At 36.7% G+C, this 19,730-nt stretch overlaps 1 protein-coding gene across 6 annotated transcripts in view; it reads right to left on the bottom strand.

The window, feature by feature from the left end:
* Positions 1 to 19,730, bottom strand: part of LOC145999692 (acetylcholine receptor subunit alpha-like) — a 781,663-nt gene that overhangs the window by 81,365 nt on the left and 680,568 nt on the right. For all 6 annotated transcript variants that reach the window (XM_083136909.1, XM_083136910.1, XM_083136912.1 and 3 more), the window contains exons 7-9: positions 12,779 to 13,063; positions 8,442 to 8,578; positions 1,988 to 2,134 (exon numbers count right to left, since the gene is read on the bottom strand). In XM_083136909.1, coding sequence (XP_082993035.1) covers positions 1,988 to 2,134; positions 8,442 to 8,578; positions 12,779 to 13,063 — 569 coding nt within the window. The remainder of the gene's footprint in view (positions 1 to 1,987; positions 2,135 to 8,441; positions 8,579 to 12,778; positions 13,064 to 19,730) is intronic.

The following is a 19,730-nucleotide window of genomic DNA, read 5'->3' as shown; positions in this document are numbered from 1 at the left end:
TCATCGTTTAAATTAATTTGAATGTGTAGAAAACCGTTGTAGTGTAATGACAATTTTCAAGATTAAAATAGTTTCATGTTGCGCTACGGTTATTAATACAATTGCAACAGGTCAAACAATTTCAGAAATAAATCGGATTGTGTATTTTGTGTGTATGTGTGGTTTTCAAGAAAGTAATCAAATTGAAAAATATTAATAGCAACCATTAGTCAGAAGAGTAATTTAGAGAGCAACAGGGTTTCAGTAATAGCTTCATAGTGAAAAATGTATCTTAGCAGGGCACAGTTACAGATTTTGGGAAGCAACTTAGTTACTTTTTACTAAAATACATATTTCATTTAACTTCTACAGTTACTTCATGCTAGTGAATGTGAAAAACTTATAATAGGATTTCTTGGGATGATCATTTTAATATTCTTCAATGTTTGAAATGGAAACATACAAATTTTGCTGAAAGTGAAACCAACCATAATTGCTTAATTGTAGAAGTGAACTTAATTGAAACTATGAAAGTAATATTAACATAAATAGTTAAAACTCTGGAACTCACACAGCCTCTCATCGATATTTACCTGTGAAATCTAAATGTTGTCGGAGAATGAGAATGTGTAGATTTCTATAGCCACATCTTATGTAATGTGCACGGGGGAACTTCACTTTTATCTCTTACACATACCGGGTTAGTAAAAAAGAAGAGATTTCAAAATGTTATTTCAAACAAACAATACATAACAGAAACATGATCCGCACATCATTGGATAGATAAAGGTTCAAAGTTTTGTTGTAGAACAATTGGTTTCGTTCGCGCACTAACAATGACGTTTTGTGTGTCAATCCCTTGTGCAAGTGCAACGCAAAGTTGGAACCTTCTGTCACGGTCGTCAGAGTGCAATGCCTGCATTAACCAACTTGTATGGCTGAATATCCACAACACAGGCAAGCCTAGAACTGTTTCAGATCTAGAAGAGTATCAGGCACATGGTTTTTTGAAGAATGGCCAAATAGCGTTCTCGGAAATAGTCGAAATTTTCGACGGACGTGGGCGACCACTGCTTTTCCCTTTGAATATGCAACCATCTTCGACAAATTTCGTATGCCACTCGTAAATTTACTTATGACGAGGCGACTGTTTCTTGAATCTACTGCGGAATTCACTTTGCAGTTGCACAATGGGTTCACACTTCGGAAATTGTAGAACACAAAACGACTTCCTGTCGTTTCTCCGAGGAAAAGAACGTCATTGTTAGTGCACTAACGAAACCAACTGTTCTACAACAAAACTTTGAACGTTAATCTATCCAATGATGTGCCGATCATGTTTCTGTCGCGTATTGTTAGTTTGAAATAACATTTCGAAATCTGCTCCTTCATTTTGACCAACGCTCATGACAAAAAAATTGATAGACGATTTTGCGTGGCAAAAACTATCAGCGTGATGTAAAAAGGTTGAAAATTAAGTTCTGCTGGTTGTCATGAGTGGCAATAACTGTTGTAGGTCGATCAACTTAGAAATCCTTGCACTTCACTGTCATTATCTACCTTCCAAACAACAGGCAAGATAAGTTTTACCATAGGTTACAATGATATCAAAGCATATAGTGTAGTAATCTCTGAGGTTTGTTAATAGTACATTGTTTATGGATGTGGTATTGCCAGCAGTTGTTAAATGCCATCTTCTGATTTTTTGCTATTTTTTCGCTTTTTGTTCCACTTTTGGCTAATTTGCGAAGATGGAGATGAGTGATGACATGATGAAATTGATGAATGGACAGTCACAAATATCCACGCCCAGGCCGGGATTCGAACCCGGGACCCGTAGCGTTATAGTGCGATGTGCTAACCACTCCGCCACGGGGTCCGGCAAATGCCATTTTGGTGAAGAGGCTAGGTACATTGTGAATAATGGAAAATCTTATCCTCCTGTCGTTTCTAGGAACTTAATTTATTTTTCTTATTATTGTGGACGTAAAAGCATTCTGGGCATTACCTCCTTCTATCCATTTGGTACTGGGGCCGCCTCATCACCAGCAATCTTGGCAATATGTGAATGAAGACTCTTCTCACCCAAGGCGCCATTGTGTGGGTTTGCGGCGAACGAAAGTGAACGTTTAGGACTACCACAGTCACACATATACTGAAAGGAACACACGAGAATCATTAATGTATATCTTCTAAAACAAACTACTTACAACATGAACATATTCAGAATCAACGAATAACAGCTATTATTTTGAAATTCAGACAATGTGAAATAGTTGTATTTTTTTTTGTTTGGCTTGATTTTTCACGTGTTGAAGCAGGTCATGAAAAATGAATATTGTAAAATTTTGAGACAATGAAAAATTGTTTCCCTCCCCTGTAGAAAATATCAAAATTCAAGGTCATACCGTCCATTTCCCATTAAAAGTGAAATATGAATAAGTTCGTAGTGTTGTATCTGGAAAGGAACAACACCCCAAACTTCTGTTTTCATAAACTGTTAGTATAACCCCCTTGGTCAAAAAGATCCACTTGGTTCTGTGGGACATTGTTGTTTCCATTGTTATGCGCCAACAAAGAGTGTCCAAAATGCAGTATTTGCCTGTTTTCTGCCCTTAATATCCTGGTTAAGTACCCGGAAGATTTAACTGAATTTTTTTTTCAGTCTCAAAATTGCTCAATATTCATTTCTCATGACCTGCTTCAACACGTGAAAAAAATCACGGTGATCAAAAAATAGAACTATCCAAATATCACTTTCTTGTTCGAATTTCAAAATAATGGCTCTTAATGAAACAGCTTAATGTGGTTCCCATATACATTAAAGACAAGGAACGATTATGTTCTGGAAATTAGATTAAAATCTTATGGGCAAAGCGTAAGAAAGTACGTACACCTATTTTAAATTTGCAACCGAATTAAAAAGTTTTTTTAAAAAAGAAATAATTCTAAAAGTAAAAATAGAAACATAGAATAGAGAAAAGATGAAAATCTTCAAAGGAGGTACAAAATGAAAGTGATGACTGGGTTGTGTACAGAACAGTAGCGCCTACTTCAAATAATTTTTGTGGAGTGAGATTGATAAAACAATATTTTTGAATTATTTTCTTGTAGTTTACGGTTATTACAAGCATAAGAAAACAGTTTTTCTTTGTGACGTTTCAGGAGAACACACGCTCCTTTCATCAGACATTTATTTTCATTTTGACTAAAGATACAGTTATAACAATGGTTAGTAATTTTTAAATAAAAAGAATCCGTTATATAATGGACGTTGTCAATGTTACATTGTTGTAATATAGCAACTTAACTGTGAAAAAAAGCAGTCTGTTGTATTTTTATTTGAGATTTTTTAAATTATGAATCCCAAATATCATCATGTAATTCAAATTCATCATTGTTTTCACACAGTCTCTTGATGTTTTCTGTTACATTAAATTTCAAAGATGGTGGCTTACTCCATTTGTGAAAAAGAAAACTCCATACTGGATCTACATTACCATTTTCATTATTTAATTTATTCCAGTGTTCTTCTGCAATGAACGAAGCTTCCCAGACATTCAACTGTGTTTCCCGTTAATCTTTTTAAAACCCTTCTCTTTTTAATCAAATGTTTGTCTTCGATGATATGAGTTGACAAACCTGTTCTTGGGTTTAGATTTATAATGTCCAAATCGTGTTCGTGCCATCTTATTGCCATTTTCCTTGCTGTTTGTCCCACATAATCCTTTGAACATGAACAACTTATATTATATATTCCTGTGGTTTCCGCATCTGGTAGAGAGTTTCTCATTTTGAATCCATTAAATGTACATTCCAAACTTCTTGGTGATTTAAAAACAATTTTGAAATCAAAACTTCTGAAAATTTTTGCAACTTTATGTGAGAATCCCTTGTGGAATGGAATGCACACAAATTTCTTTTCAACAGATTTTTCATCTTTGTCTGTATTTCTCTTTTCCTTTAGTTTTCTTGCTACTTGTTTTTTGATTTGGTTTATTCTGTTAGTGTGAAAGCCATTTTCTTTTGCTATATTAAAAAGCCTTTCTTCTTCATTTTTGATATCCTCATTATTAGAACATAGTCTTTGTGCTCTCAGGAAAAAATTTAAAAATATGTTATCCATTGTTATACGCGAATGTTCTGAATTGGCATGGATGTATTTTTCACCCGCTAATTTTTTTCTATGGACTGATGTTTGAATTGTTGAGTCAGTTGTCTTAATTTGCAGATCAAGGAAAGAAATTACATTGTTATTCATGGGTTCACAAGTGAATTTTATGCGACGATGTGATTCATTTAACATTTTAAATACGTCCATGATGGTGTTATCATTTTTAGCAATAATTAGCACATCATCTACATATCTGATGTAGAGTTTGATATCCCCACCTATTGCATTAACAATTGGAGATTCTATGTAATGAAGGAAAATGCTGGAGATGATTCCGGATACTGGGTTTCCCATTGATAGACCATTACTTTGCTGATAGATTTTGCCATCAAATATAAAGTAATTGTAATTTGCACATACAGTAAACCATCGAACCATTTCCCATGATTCTACTGGGTTAACCTTCATCTCAATAAGCCATCTGTGTAATGCATCTGTGGCACCTTCTATTGGGACACTTGGATATAAATTTTCAACATCAAAACTTGCAATACGATACTCATTATTCCAAACAATATTTTTTAGTTTCTGTTTCACTTCATATGCATTTTTAACACTGAATGGTGTTTGTTGTTTAATTATAGCAAGTCTTTCAACTAAATATTTGGATAGTTTGTATGCAGGATGTGTGAAAGTTGCAATGATGGGTCGTATTGGAGTTCCTGGTTTGTGAGTTTTTGGTAGTCCAAAGGCAATCGGCAGGGTTGAATTTTTGACAATGAGTTTTTTCTTCATTTCCCTTGGTATCGTGATACTGCTTTCAATTACTTTCTTTACCTCATTTATTATTTTATTTATAGGGTTTCGAGAGGTTTCTGTGAAATTGTTTACTTTGAAACATTCTTCCATTTTTTCTTTATAGTCCTTAATTCGGATAAGGACAGGTTTATTTTCCTTGTCTGATTTTATTAAGAAAATGTTGTTTTCTTTCAACCAGATCTTGAAGCCATGAACTTTTTTCCCCAACCTTATATGCTCTTTCTCCCGTTCTGTGTATTTTGGACCTCTGTTATTTCTTCTGTTGTATTCAAAACTTAACCGTTCATCAAGAGCATCATGTGTGAGACTTCGTAATTTTCTCTTTTCCTCCTCATCATCTAAGAAATTCAGTGCTTTTTCTATTGAAATCACAAAATCTTCTTTGTGTATATAAGCATTACCAACTGCAAATTTCATTCCGAATTGAAAAATTTGTATATACTCATCAGGTACCTCAGTATCCGTAAGATTTATAAATAATCTGTTGTCAATGTTCTTAGTTTCTATTTTACCAGTGACATTAACTGCTTCTCTTCTGTCATTGTTGTTGTGTGTAACTTGTTCTTCTTGAATTAGCTGGTAGAATTTCCTATCAAGTCTCCTTTCTGAAAGCTTGCTGTAGTGTTCTACAACTTGTTGTGTAGCTCTGTTTACTTTATCCCATATGAGTGGATGCAAAGAATTTGACAAGGTAATGTGGAGATCATATGTCTTTCGAGAAAGGCTGTCCAATTCTGAGTACGAGTCCCTCATTAGTCGTCCTATCATTAACATTTGTAGCTTGCCTTTAAATTCACTGGTGTAGGTATTACGAGTTCTAACTTTCTGATGAAAGGAGCGTGTGTTCTCCTGAAACGTCACAAAGAAAAACTGTTTTCTTATGCTTGTAATAACCGTAAACTACAAGAAAATAATTCTATAATGCAATCAATGCGTACATACAAGAAAAACTAATATTTTTGAATGTAAATCCATGTATCTGCTCCTCACCAAGAATCAGAAGGGGGCACAAAGTGCCTTGTACCCTAAAGTCGGTGCCTTTGATACAGAATCTTTCTATTGGCATACGAGGTCGATTGGTAAATTTTGTGGTAGGGGTTTCAGATAGAGTGCACGAAATGCTATAGGAAATTATATTGTTGCCATCTATTGTTGGTTTACAAATTCTTATTTTCTAAAGTACAATGTAATGCAATTGCCACATTTTCTATCTAAAGAAGCAAATTTCTACATGTAAGGAGAAACTTGTATTGCCTCTAAAATGAAATCCTTCGTACGCCACTGACGAAGCTTGTTGGAAAAAGAACATGTGACAGAATTAGTTAGAAAACGTATATAGAAGACCAAAAATGATGGACAATAAATTAAGGAGAATTATATTTTTTTTATTAAAAAAATAATTTACATTTATCACATCCTAGCAAAGATCCACAATCGGTTGCATCAATTGTACAAGTGCCTTAAAAGTGAATGTTTTATCAAAAGAGAATTCGATATTTACGAATCGATATTTACGAAATAAAAAACAATTGCTTGGCTCTGTCAATTGATTGTATTAAAGACATTTGTTAATATACAAGTGACCTTACTCGACTGTCAAATGTAAGTTAGTTCTTATAGTATTTATGCCCATGTAAATGCAATCAGTATGTACGATTGAAAGATGAGTGATCTTATACTTCCAATTCATACAAACTTCATTGGTAATATTTTATTTCAAGAATGAAATATGCCTTTCTGATCTATTTAAAACTTCCAGTTTACTTGCTCCTTTTAAAGTTATTGTAAACAAACACAATCGTAGACATGATTTTTAAAGTTAAAATGCTACTACTTAAATACAGATTGTTCGGACTAGAGGTATACAAAAAATACATAGATATTTTTTTTGCATCTGTAAAGTTTATTATCTTTCTTGTTCCGTTTTTGTTCAAAGTAAACCAGAAAGTTTTTATGTACGCTGTTACACCTTAATGAGAGCCCAATTTGTAGCTCAACAGATATCCAAACGATACTCAAGTTCATGCCAAGTTTTGACCAGCATTTGAGGCTTTATCGGCGCAAAGATACGCTGTCTCAAATCACCCAAATCGTGAACTTTAATAAAACTGAAGCCCCATGCAAAAAAGTCTAATGGTGTCAAATCTGGGGATCTCGGTGACCCTCGTGTTGAGACGTTCTCATTTTGGTTCTGCGCATGCGTGACTCAACAGCACTATTGATCGTACAAGTGGACAAAATAAATCTGAAATCGATGGTCTATCGACTGAGATTCATTACGTGACAATGTAAAGAGTAGTTTTAGCATTGTAAGCAGTTGTAGCTGTACAACTCTAGCCCGGATACAAAAACGTATTCCTTTGTATATTGTGAATATTAAATCTTTCTCGGCTAAAATAGTGAAAAGTTATCACTTTTCAAATGTATTGATGCATGAGAGTAGAACAGACAAACAGCCAGTTGAAGATATATTTCAAGCCACAGCAACTACAAATGAAATTCACCATCCGCAAAGATAGATATTTCAGCAACATATGTATTTTTCTACAAATCCTCCTTTCAGTTCTGTGGCTTTGCACCATTGCGGAACGAGGATATGTATGTCATCATCCCCTTACCAAGGCATATCGTATTCGAATAGTTATTTCTTGACAGACCAAGAACGATTTCGTCGTTTTCATGTCTTGTTCCGCGCATTGCGTCCTTTATTGAACCGAATAGGGACTGTGTGCGTTGATGTCGAAGCACTGACCAACAAGGTTTAGCGATTGCCTCCGTTATTCTCAGGCTTATGTGCGGCTCCACCGCACCCTCCACAAACCCCCGGTGCGATTCTGGCGAGTGCAGTCTAACAGGGATATTGGAGACACCTTGCTTCTCCATGACAAGGCCCACCGACACACAAGCCTGAGGACAATGGAGGTAATCGCTGAACTTGGTTGGACAGTGCTCCCACCCACCCTATTATCCGGAACTTGCTCTTTCAGACTTCCATCTGTTCGGCCCAATGAAGGACGCAATAAGCGGAACAAGACATGAAGACGACGAAATCGTTGTTGGGGCTGTCACGAAATGACTATGCGAATGAGATATATCTTAGTAAATGAATTGTTTACATGTCCCCGTTCCACGATGATGCAAGGCCATAGAACTGAACAGAGGATTTGGATAAAAATAACAAATGTAGATGAAATATGTAAAATTCTTGTCGTTGTGCTTTATTTATGTAGAATAAACAGTTATCAATAAAAATAATAGGGGAACTTTTTGAACAACCCTTATACTACTAATGAAAGCATTTTGAGATTAATGAACGAAATAAAATTATGGGTACAGAAATCTGTTCAAAGTCAAACTGCTTCTCAATCTTTCCATTTTACCAATGTTTCTTGGCGACACCAACGTCACCTGTTTGCCTCCAATTGGTGTTAATTGCATTTCGACACTTGAGTTTCAACTTTAGACTAATTTGACTGTGGAGCATGAATCTAATTTGCTGCCGGTGCAATTAGCAGGCGAATGGCCTCACCTGAACGTGTCTAGAATCATGGTGAAGAGCACGAACTTTCCCAGCAGAGGGACGACGAGCGACGTGGGAGGGATGATCTCTGCCAGCAGCAAGAAGAACACGGTGAGCGACAGCAGGATGGAGATAGACAGGCTCACCTGAAAGACAAAACAGGTGCAAACAGTTATTCTCAAACACATCAACAACCGAAGCAATCAGGCTTAAAAAAGCAACAAAAAAAACGAGAACTGTTATTTATCAAGAGATTCTGAAGTTAACCCCCCCTCAACCCCCTTCTCCCTTCTGGTTACATATTTTGATTTCGCTTTTATGTTTAGACTGGCATTGGAGGACAACAAAGTTAGTTACTTTCCTGTACGTAGCGAGTAACAAACACAATATGTTTCCATGTTCCTTCTGTAGACGCTTTTTTATAATTTGTTTCTAAAGTTACAAAGAGCCCTCTTACATATTTACATATTTACATATTCTACAATAATTTGCGATGTGAAAAGTAATAAATAGTTGACAAAATTGTTTCCTTTTATGTGTACACGTTATTGTGTTTTCTTGAGTTTATATATTTGGTACAAATTTTAATTTGAACAACTTATGTCCTTAAAATTATGTTGAATATGTTCAAATAATGTAAATATCTAGCAGAATACTTGAAATTGCTTGGATACTCGAATATTATTAATACTACATATTCTTGATACTACATATTTAGCTACATATCCTTTTGATAATACATATTTAGGTACATATTTTAACAATTATTTTTACATATTTATGTACATATTTTGTACTTTTATATTACATATAGATCCGGGATCTAAACATTAGAGATTTATATCAAGGAAATATATTACACGACAGAAACGGGACATGACATAGAATAGGACATGTCTAGGACGATATGGAGGGAGAAGATAGAACTAGTTAGAAAATTGAAGAAGGACAAGAAAATAGAGAAGGAAGGACAACACATAATGAACTGAATTGGGATACTTAAGATCATCTAAGAATGGAAGAGAATTTTGGAAAGAGTGAAAAGGATAAAGAGAAGAAAGGAGGAAAGAAGAAGGAAGAAAGAAAAAAGAGAAGAGGAGGGAAGAAGACCAAGAGAGAAGGAATGTATCAACATCTATATGTGAGGGGAATCATAAGTTGAGGGCAGACATTCATTAGGTAACTGTCAATAACCTCCGACTGCTAGTGACCTGTCATGAGATGCCACATGCAGGAATACGTGGTGAGTAAACGTCACAGATAAGGACTGACACCTTAATATGTTTTGTGTTTAGTCCCTGTACTGTGTACACAATCTTTATTTTACTTAATTTTAGTTTGGATCTTAGTCTGAAGAAGACCATGGTATAGGGTTGAAACGTATTAAGTATTTTATACGTAAATAAAAACTGCCTTGTTAAGCAGCTTTAGTGTTTTTGCAACCTGATGATAGTAAAATGTGGTGAGCTACCTGAAAACGAGATTTCGTTGTGTGCAAATACATGTTTGAGTGTGTAATTAACAGGGACGTCGTTAGGGGGTGGGGCACGCGGAGGTACTGGCCCCTGCAAACGTCCACGTGGCCCCGGGAAACTGTTCTGTATTTGCTGGAAATTTTACTTTGATGACAAATATTGCAAAATAATTCTTCAGTAAATTTTGCTTGCAGTTTGAAACACTTCTTCAATTTTGAGTAGCCCGAACCCAAGCAAGGCATTTCTTTCTTATTTCTCTCTTTCTTGCTTGTTGAACACAAACAGATGTGTTGGGAGGGAATGCAGTTAATGGTTTTGTGGTCCATCCCGGTCAGGGAAGTCTGTGACCTATTGAAAATGCACTTTTCCTCCCTGCTGTACACCAGATCCAGGATTCCATCCAAAACCCGCACTTTCTCTTCATCTGGCCCTGCACTGACTCCATGGGCGCCGAAAGGACGACACAAACAGGAAGATTTAGCTACGGGTGGTTAGAACTTTCTGCGTTAATTATTTTATGGGTCAGAAAAGATATCCCCATGCGTTTCAAATTCCAAGAATTGCTTGTCCCTTTTTCGGCGCGGGTATGAATGACATAGCGGTTGTTCTCACATGCACTCAACCCTCCTGCTAATGACCTCCTGCAAGGAAGGAAAGGCCACTTTCTGAAAATTCGGAGAAACATCGAAGCGGTCGGTTAATCTGTTGATTTGGTGGACAGTTGATATCTGTCAGTTTGAAGTAGGATTTGTTGTCCGAGCGGTGGTAAACTTCTGTAAACGCGAGAAGATAGAATCACGAAGTGTTTCTGATCTCATTTTCCTACGTTGCGAGTAAAATGTCGAATGAGAAGCTGCCAGATTGTCTTCCTCTGGAAACAATCGATCAGGATCGACTGATCGACCAAATATCCAACATATTGACATTCTAAAAGAGAGTCTGATCACCACACAAGATCCTGAGTTCGACTCCCAGGGTGGTTGATCTCATGTATAATGCAGAAGAAACCATGTTTCAATTAAGGAAGGAAACTAGGTATGTAGCAATTGTTTTTACAGCCGTCTGCATGCTCTATAAGTATTATGTTACAAAATTTGTATATCTTTCTGACTTTCTGTGATTTTTCTTCATTTAGTCTCCACCTGCAAATGCGGAAGCTGCTGCTGCTTAGGTGGCTAGGTTGGCTAGACATACAAATACAATTAATCCCTAGTCATACAGCGAATAATACTTATAATATAATCATGAGTTATGGAGAAGCAAATAACTTATCAAGCATTTTCTGTTTCTATTAGTTGTGCAGTGGTGCAAGGTGCATTACAATGCCAGGGGTCCTGGGTTCGAATCCCGGACTGGGCGTGTGTGTTCTTTATGATGGTCCCCTCATCAATTTCACATCACTCATTGTCATATTCGTCTTCACGATTAGCCAAAAAGTGTCAGAAAAGCGAAGTAAAATAAACCAAACCAATCATTTATATATATATATATATATATATATATATATATATATATATATATATATATATATATATTTCTATATTACGCCGCTTTTCTAGCTTTTGGGTTAAATGCGACGATGAGGATGAATGATGAGCCGAAGGAATGGCGATGGGACAGACATGATACAACCATACCTGTCCAAGGTCTGAACCTTGGACCTCTGGTTTCGTAGCGTGTTATACTCAGTGGAATTCTTAGGAAGAAAAACTGTAAAAGTAGGGTGAAAAGAAGCAAAGTTGAACGATGCATAAAAAGCCATGTTTAGTTATTCTAAAACCTTCCAATTATCGAGTTCGTGTTTTAAGTGCACTGTATGCACAGTAAGGCTAATCGGGGATCCGAACCAATGTGCCTCCACCGTTGTTGAACCTGCCGAACCAAAGACGAGAGCGTAATTATTTGACGTGTGGGAACTTTGTTTTATCCAGTGCCATCATATATTCAGTTTTGCACACACAAATAAGATTAATTTTAAGTAATTAGACGTGTGCATATAATTTCTTATCGTCATCATTTCCCAAGTGAACAATCAGATGCCATAGAAGACTCGGGCCCGCCCTTGAACTAAGAGATACCGGATTCGATTCCGGTATGAACTGTATACATGAGATGCCTAGCTTGAACTCATTACGCACACATTTCATATTTGCACTGTTACCAATACTTGTAAACCTGATTCCAGCACGCATACGAATACTATGAATCCCCATTTACTATTGCAGACGCAGTATATGGATCCACATTCTTCATACCAACAGGATTCCACGGAAAGGGTTTTATCTACTTCTCATTTTTTTCTAGCAAATTTACAAATCTAAAGACTAATAACATTGTTCTTGGTTCTTGGTGTATACGCCATTAAGTTAATGAGTTTATTCTGCATTTAGTTTCCCGAATAATGGCTGTGTATTTTGCGAGAGTATATCCGTAGACTGTTGGGGGCTACAGAAGAAAATTATGTTCCTTTCCAATTTATTGATTGATTGAGTTGGTGTTTTAAGTCCACTTTATACACAGTAAGGCTAATCGGGACTGGTTCTACAGTGTAAAGTGGGATCCAAACCACTATGAGCATCCACCGGGTATCGAACCCAGAACGCCTTGATTACAAGGCGGCGATGCTACCATACGCCACCAAGGAGGCCTTTCATCCTTTTCTTTCCAAGACTATATATACACATGTATATATATATACACATACACATACATATATAATGTATGTATACAGCATAGGCCTATATGGTGTATAAATAGTTTGTTAATTTATAGTAGTTTGATAGAAAAAATCTTACGTTTGCCCCCCCTTCCCAAACTGATCAACCTAGCTACGTTCCTGGTAATTAATGCACGTGCCAAGAAAACGCTTACCTTCTCGCCGCTGTCCGACGGCAAGTAGAAGACGAGCACTGTGAGGAATGAGATGCCCATGCAGGGGATGATGAGGTTGACCGTGTAAAAAAGCGTTTTCCTGCGCATCGTGATGTTGAAGGTGATGTCGAGGTAGGGCTCCTCGCAGCACGTGTAGAACTTCTCGTTCCTCACCGCCGGCACCTCCAGGATGTCCCATTCGACGGACGTGTAGAACTCTGACAAATCCACGCCGATCTCCACCACCCTTGAGTTCTTAACTTCATCGATGTGGCGCAAGTCAACCTGCGAGAATGAAAATTAGACCTATACATTACAAATGCCAACAAGCGACGTGTGGATTCCTAAAAATTATACGAGCTTAATAAGAGAGTGTGTTGAATTAACGATGTTCTCATCTGCGGTTCTTCAACATACACAGGAGAACTGAGGCAGAATGATTCCGTTCGTGTTTATATTGACTCGGAGTGGCGCTGGCGAGCGGCGCTCCACGGAACTACGTGATCCTGTGGCAAGAGAAATGAGCATTAACATACAGAGTACAGCGCGACTTCAGGCGGTAGCAGTGGAACTACGTACATTTCACACATTGCTATGCACCTAAAATCTTGTACTATAGAGTGTATCAACCTTAAAAGTCAGTATGGAAGTAAATGTAGTACTTCCCTCTCTCTCTGATACATGAGTTTTGTCAATAGCTCTGTCCTTCTCTACCAACGCTGCGTTGCGACATGTTACAAAATTTACAAAATTTAAAAGTCAAAAATTTCAAACAGTGAAATCATTATCCTGTAGAGTTTTTTTATGCTCTATTTACTGATGGCATTATATAACCTGTCAAATTCATTTGATCTGAATTTTTCATAATTATGCAATTTTGCAAAACGCTTAATTTTTTTCTAGTAAATACTTCAAAAGCCATAAACATCAAACCGCTTGAACAACTTCGCCAGTTTTTTTCCTACAGGATCTATGATGTTTGTAGATATGATACTCTTCGCCTGAGTGAATTAATTTGCTTACGAGAAGAGTTATATATATATATATATATATATATATATATACATTGGATATTTTGTATAAATCATCAGACCGTGACACGAAAAGTTGGTTAGCGAGAAACTATTTGGTTTGTCGCGATACACATGCAGACCAAGCGAGAAAAGTGCTGACCATTGTTTGAATTTATTTTTAGAATGCATTGTTCCTCCACAGCACCGTTATTTATTTCGCAATCGTACTATCGTAGTATCAAATTCATTGCGCGCCACCAAGGTTATAATTCAGTTGCAGGCAGGTGGCCCGGTTCGTAGGATGTGCAGTGTGCTTTATTTTCCGTAAAAAATATATCTTAATGTTTGTTTTTGCATTTATTTAATTCTGTTTACGTAAAGGATACAACATTCAACGAAAGAAGTAACAATAGTTGCGTTGTGTATTACATATCTAATGCAAATGTAAAATGGTAAATAGTTACGTCGAAATAAACATTTACATGGAAATCCTGAGGTAACTATCGTTTTTTTTCCAAAATGCATCAAATACATAGATTTTGATGATTTCCTATACGATATTAAGGAAGTAAATTTGTAGCAGTCATTAGCGATTAACAGCGACTCGATGCGACTCCGTTTGTTGATCTGGCAACGCCGCGCTCCATTTAACCCATACTGACTTTTAAGGTTGAGACGCTCTATAGATTAACCATGAACATAAAAATGCGCTGACCAAAAAACTTTTACAATGAAATATAAGATTTACAATGAAATCAATAAGCCTCGCAGGGCTTAATGGCAGTTATCAAATCGTTAGAATGCATTTCATTATAAGTATAACGTTTGCAAACCACGGAGAGCTTGAATCAAAGCATAAATATTACAATTTATATGTTCTAAGGAATTGATTTAACACTTAGTATTCTGGGAACGACTTGCCAGTATATTACACACTAGTTTGCCTGTCGTTCTATATGCATATTCAACTAAACGTATTTGGCTGTCATACATTATTTTCATTTTTCTCCTAAGTTGTTTACTATTGTGATTTTATTTCTTTTAAAGTCTTCTGGTGTTGCAGATTGTAAGTTGTACACTATATTAATAACATTTTCCAAAATATAGCTTTATTTCCTCAGAATCGTGTTGAGGATTCTTGGAGCTGAATATTTTATCTGAAACCAAGAACTGTTTTAGAAATTTGGACATGTGCATCCAAATTGTTAAAAATAAAGCCCTTCCTGGTTTCTCTTGTCGCGACCTTTAAAAAAGATAAGTAAAACAAATACAAATCACAGCAAATTATAAAAATAAGCATTTACGTCTATAGACGTAAACCATATAATTATTTTACATTCACACATTCGAAGAAACCTTAAATGATGTGGTACTATGAATTTGAAAAAAAAAACGTTCATAATTTTGTAAGTACTTTCGTGTCTAAATACATGCATATGTGTTGTTTAGAAACTGTTAAATAGCAGATACGAGTTATAAGAAATTGGATTTCACATATCAATGTTCACTCTCCGTATTCTCTTTAGATTTTACGACCAATATAGGTGTAAAACATAATACTAGACTCTCGCTAATCCGGCCCTCAATAGTCCGCCCTCTCAGTAGTCCGGCCCACATCCGGCCTGTAGTCACTCAAGCAGAAATGACGCGCACAACAATGAATTATCGTGTTCAACAATGTTGTTAGTTAAAAATGTTAAACAATGCTATACATACGTATAGTATTTGAAATTGTGACTTTCTTACAGTAAAGTTCAGTACATACTATGGCTTCTAAAAGGAAACACGTAAAGTACAGCCTGTATAGTGCCTATGTGTTTAAACTACATAGTAGTACGTAATTTCCGATCCTCTCAATAATCCGGCACTTCCGCGAATCCGGCACCCATATGTGCAAGGAATGGCAGGATTAGCGAGAGTCTAGTGTATTTCATGATGATCAAGTTGATAAGGGTCTACCATTTTGAACGTCAGAAATTTGAAAGAGTGTTATGGCAACACTGACTGGATAGACGAGATGGAACTGTGAGATCTGTGTGCAGTAGTCTGTGGCAAGTTATCATGGAGAGATACACAATGCAACAATGCATAGAAATTATTCGAATTTTATCAAAATTCGTGTTCAGTTCTACAGATTTTGGCCGTAAAATCATCTTTTCCGATGAAGCAATTTTTTTCTTCGTGCCTACGTTAACAAACAAAACTGTAGGATTTGGGCAGATGAAAATCGGCAAGTGATTCTAGACGTACCCCTTCATCCTTAGAAAGTGACTGTGTGGTGTGGTTTTAGGCCAATGGCGTGATCGGGCCTTGTTTTTTTGAGGACCAACATGAAAATTACGTGACTGTCAATGGGGAGCGATACAGGAATATGGTGGTGCAGGTTTTGTGGCCTAAACTGTCAAATCTTGACATCAACAATATGTTTTTCGAACAGGACGGTGCAACTCGTCACACAGCTCGAAAAACAATGGACTTATTGCAGGAAAAGTTCCCCGGACGAGTTCTGTCCAGAAAGGGTGATGTGAACTGGGCACCAAGATCATGTGACTAACCCCCCTGAATTATTTTCTATGGGGTTATGTCAAATCTATGGTCTATGAGACTAAGCCATGCACAGTTCGTGACCTGAAACGGAACATCGAACGAACCATTGAGGCTATACCGCTCAATATGTGTGCAGACGTGCTGGAAAATTGGACAGTCAGAATCCATTCCACCCACCTTTAACAGAGGAGGACATTTGAACTACATATTGTTCAAAACATAATGCCATTGTTTGCTCTTCAAAATAAAATAAAATATATGTTATTATCACTGGTGGTTTTCATTCTATCTAATTTTAAAGATCTGACGATCAAATTGGTAGACCCTATATATAAAACGAATCGGAAGTACCGTAACACAGGAAATTCCTAGGTTTTGTATACGATGTTGCAGATCACAAAATGCCATAGAAAATCACCAAGAGTGCACATTTATGTGTTGATAAATGATTGTGAAACATGTATTTACTAACCATTGTACTACAATGTACGTATTCTACGAATAGTGAAATTGTTGGAAAGTTTATAACGAACTTTTGTTAAGTTGAATAATGCATAACACGCCGATTCTGAAGAACAAAATTGTAATTATAAAAACTTCGTCTGCTATTGTTCAATTAACAGCCTCTCTGCAAGCGACGATACGTATATATGGATAAACAAAACTCTACATCATCGTATAGGCGATGCACGATGCAATTTATATAGGCAAATTTATGCATGTCATGTACGCTATTCAAACAATTTACCCCCACGGAAAATCACTCTCAGTGAAAAATGCAGATCTAGGGAGAGGAATTTAATTCTGAATTCAATTTTAGTTTGAAGTCTCTGTCAAAAACAAAACGTCAAAGGAATATACGACAGAACGAAAATAATCCATAATAATCTATATTTCCATGTAAATTATGCATACTATACATTGATTACTTGCAAACAGTCTGTGGAATGGTAAACGTACAGACTATGACGCATCACTTACTGAAGCAAGCCCAATGATTAGCTATGACAGTTGGCCGCAATATGAGTAAATACGATTTTCTGGAAAATAATGGGTACGAGAAGGAGGATAGATTGGACATAAACAGAGAAGGAAGAAAAGTGGCAGTGGAGAAGAGGAAGAGAAAGAAAAAAGAGGAAAATAAAGAAAAAGGGAAGTGGTTTGGAATAAGGAGTATGGGGAAGACCACAGAAAATACATGCAAAGTGCTTAGGAAAGCGGACATTAAAGCTTACAGGAAGGGGGGCGAAGCATCTTAAGAATAGCGAAGAATGCAGACAAGAAAAAGGAAAACAAAGAAGAGGAAGAGGAAGGGATTATCTACGAAGTGAAGTGTAAAGAATGTCAGAGTGTGTGCATAGGAGAAACGAAAAAGAGGCTGAAAGACAGGTTGAAATAGCATGGGGATGATGTACGACTTAAGAGAGAGAAATGCGATATTTAAACACACGAGAGAAACAGGACATGACATAGAGTGGTATGAGGCTAAGCAGATAGGAAGGGAGAAGGGAGTACTAGTGAAAAAATGGAAGGAGGCCAAGGGAAGAAAGGAGAAGAAGACACAATGAACTGGAATGGGGGACTGAAGATAAACAAAGAATGGAAGAAGTGTTAGATAGAGTGCAAAGAACAAGAGCGAAAGAGGAGAAAAGAAGGAAGAGGAATGAAGAAAGAAATGAAAAAGAGCGTGAGATAAAGAGTCCAACCACTTTCCAGATGATAGGAATTGTTTAGTTAAATCGCCTGTCAGGTGAAAGTACAGTTGACAATGGAAGGCCACCTGCAGGAATGTTCCAGAAAAACAACTTTCTAATAATCTTGTGTCTGGAGGGGAGTGATTTTTGTGTATATATATCTTCTTGATTTTTACTTTGTTTAATTTCTACTTGTTTAAGAGTCTGATGAAGACCTTGCTAGAAGGTTGAAACGTTACGTTTAGTTTATGTTTTAAAATAAAATAAATTTCTGGCTTGGTCAGCATATTGAGTTTTTGATTTCCTGGTATCTCCAATTTTCGTTGGAAGTAATTTGATGCATTATCGTGTTCCGTACATGTTAATGCATCACGTTCTGAAGCGACGTATCTGGCTGTAAAGTGGTATGAATTATCAACATTAATAAAATATTTGAGCAAATCGTGTAGTGTATTCAAAATGCATATAAACCCAAGTTCAATCAGATCTCCTGATGATTTAGCGCATATGGACATACGACGAAACAGTATTCAGCCGACGATATGTTCGACTCACACAAAACGTGTCCTATGTTAGTACTTATGTGTACTAAGTGCAACATCATAGCTTCAGCTTCTAATAGGTAAGGAGATTTTATCCTGGAAAACAGTACAGTTTTAGTAATAGATGCTTTTTTTTCTTGTTACGGGACTGTCCTAGTTAAGAGGCTTATACCTGAATTTTGTGACGGGAATCAATAGCATATGTGCTGATATGCCCACTATATGCAAATGAATCAATCATTCTCCAATGCAATTGTAAACCTTGAAATATGAGAATTATTCGCAAATGTTTTTTTTGTAAAAGCTGTAAAGTGCCAAAAAAATCAACAGAAATCCAACTGTGAAGAATGTATATTCTTCATAAAATTTTCCATTTTACTTAAAATTGTACCTAGATTTCCCTGCACCAAGGAAAATATTCCTTCAATTAGCAATACTGCCTCTGCCGAGCGCGGTACAGAAAGCAGGATGGAATAAGCAGTTTTCTCCTTCCAACTCTGTTTGCAGTGGTGGAACAGACCAGCATGCCGTGTTTATTTAAAATAGACACTCGTTTCGGCTCCCTCGCCCTCCTTGCGTACACATCGGCTCGTCAGAAGGGTGCGATTGAGAACGGTCAGTCGCGTACATAAGCCAGTCTTTAAGTTATTTACATAATTTACTTAAATTATAGTTTTAATAGTTTGCATAATATACAATTACCCAAATATTAAAGCTAAATAAGCGACAAAAGAGTAAAACCTGATTTCCCATACTAGATTCAAAATTGACTCCAGTTACTGTTGCTTATAAATTCTCTAGTCTTACGGCGGGCGCTCTATATGCAGGCAAGGGAAGTTGGGAGCGGGGAGGAACTACTATGTGTACCTCGTACTATAAGCTCCTGCGCTTATTATCGCGCGTGCCAGCATATAGAGCGCCCGGCGTAAGACTGGAAAAGAGATATAGACAACAAGATCTATTCAGTATCCGGAATTGACAAAAACACACAGGAACACCTGGAAAAACAATAACCCAACTTTCACTTGCGTTTTTCTCGGTTAAATACTTTTGTTGGGTATCACGTTTGACTTCCGAACTGCTCAAACTCATAACACATATGGAAACATTTTGTTTACTGATAAAAGCGGTAAGACGGAGAATACGCAACTTTCAC

Source organism: Lepisma saccharinum, chromosome 15 (genome assembly GCF_977018435.1).
Source record: "Lepisma saccharinum chromosome 15, izLepSacc3.1, whole genome shotgun sequence".
Classification (NCBI taxonomy): Eukaryota; Metazoa; Arthropoda; class Insecta; order Zygentoma; family Lepismatidae; genus Lepisma; species Lepisma saccharinum.
This window is presented reverse-complemented; position numbering and strand designations above follow the sequence as displayed.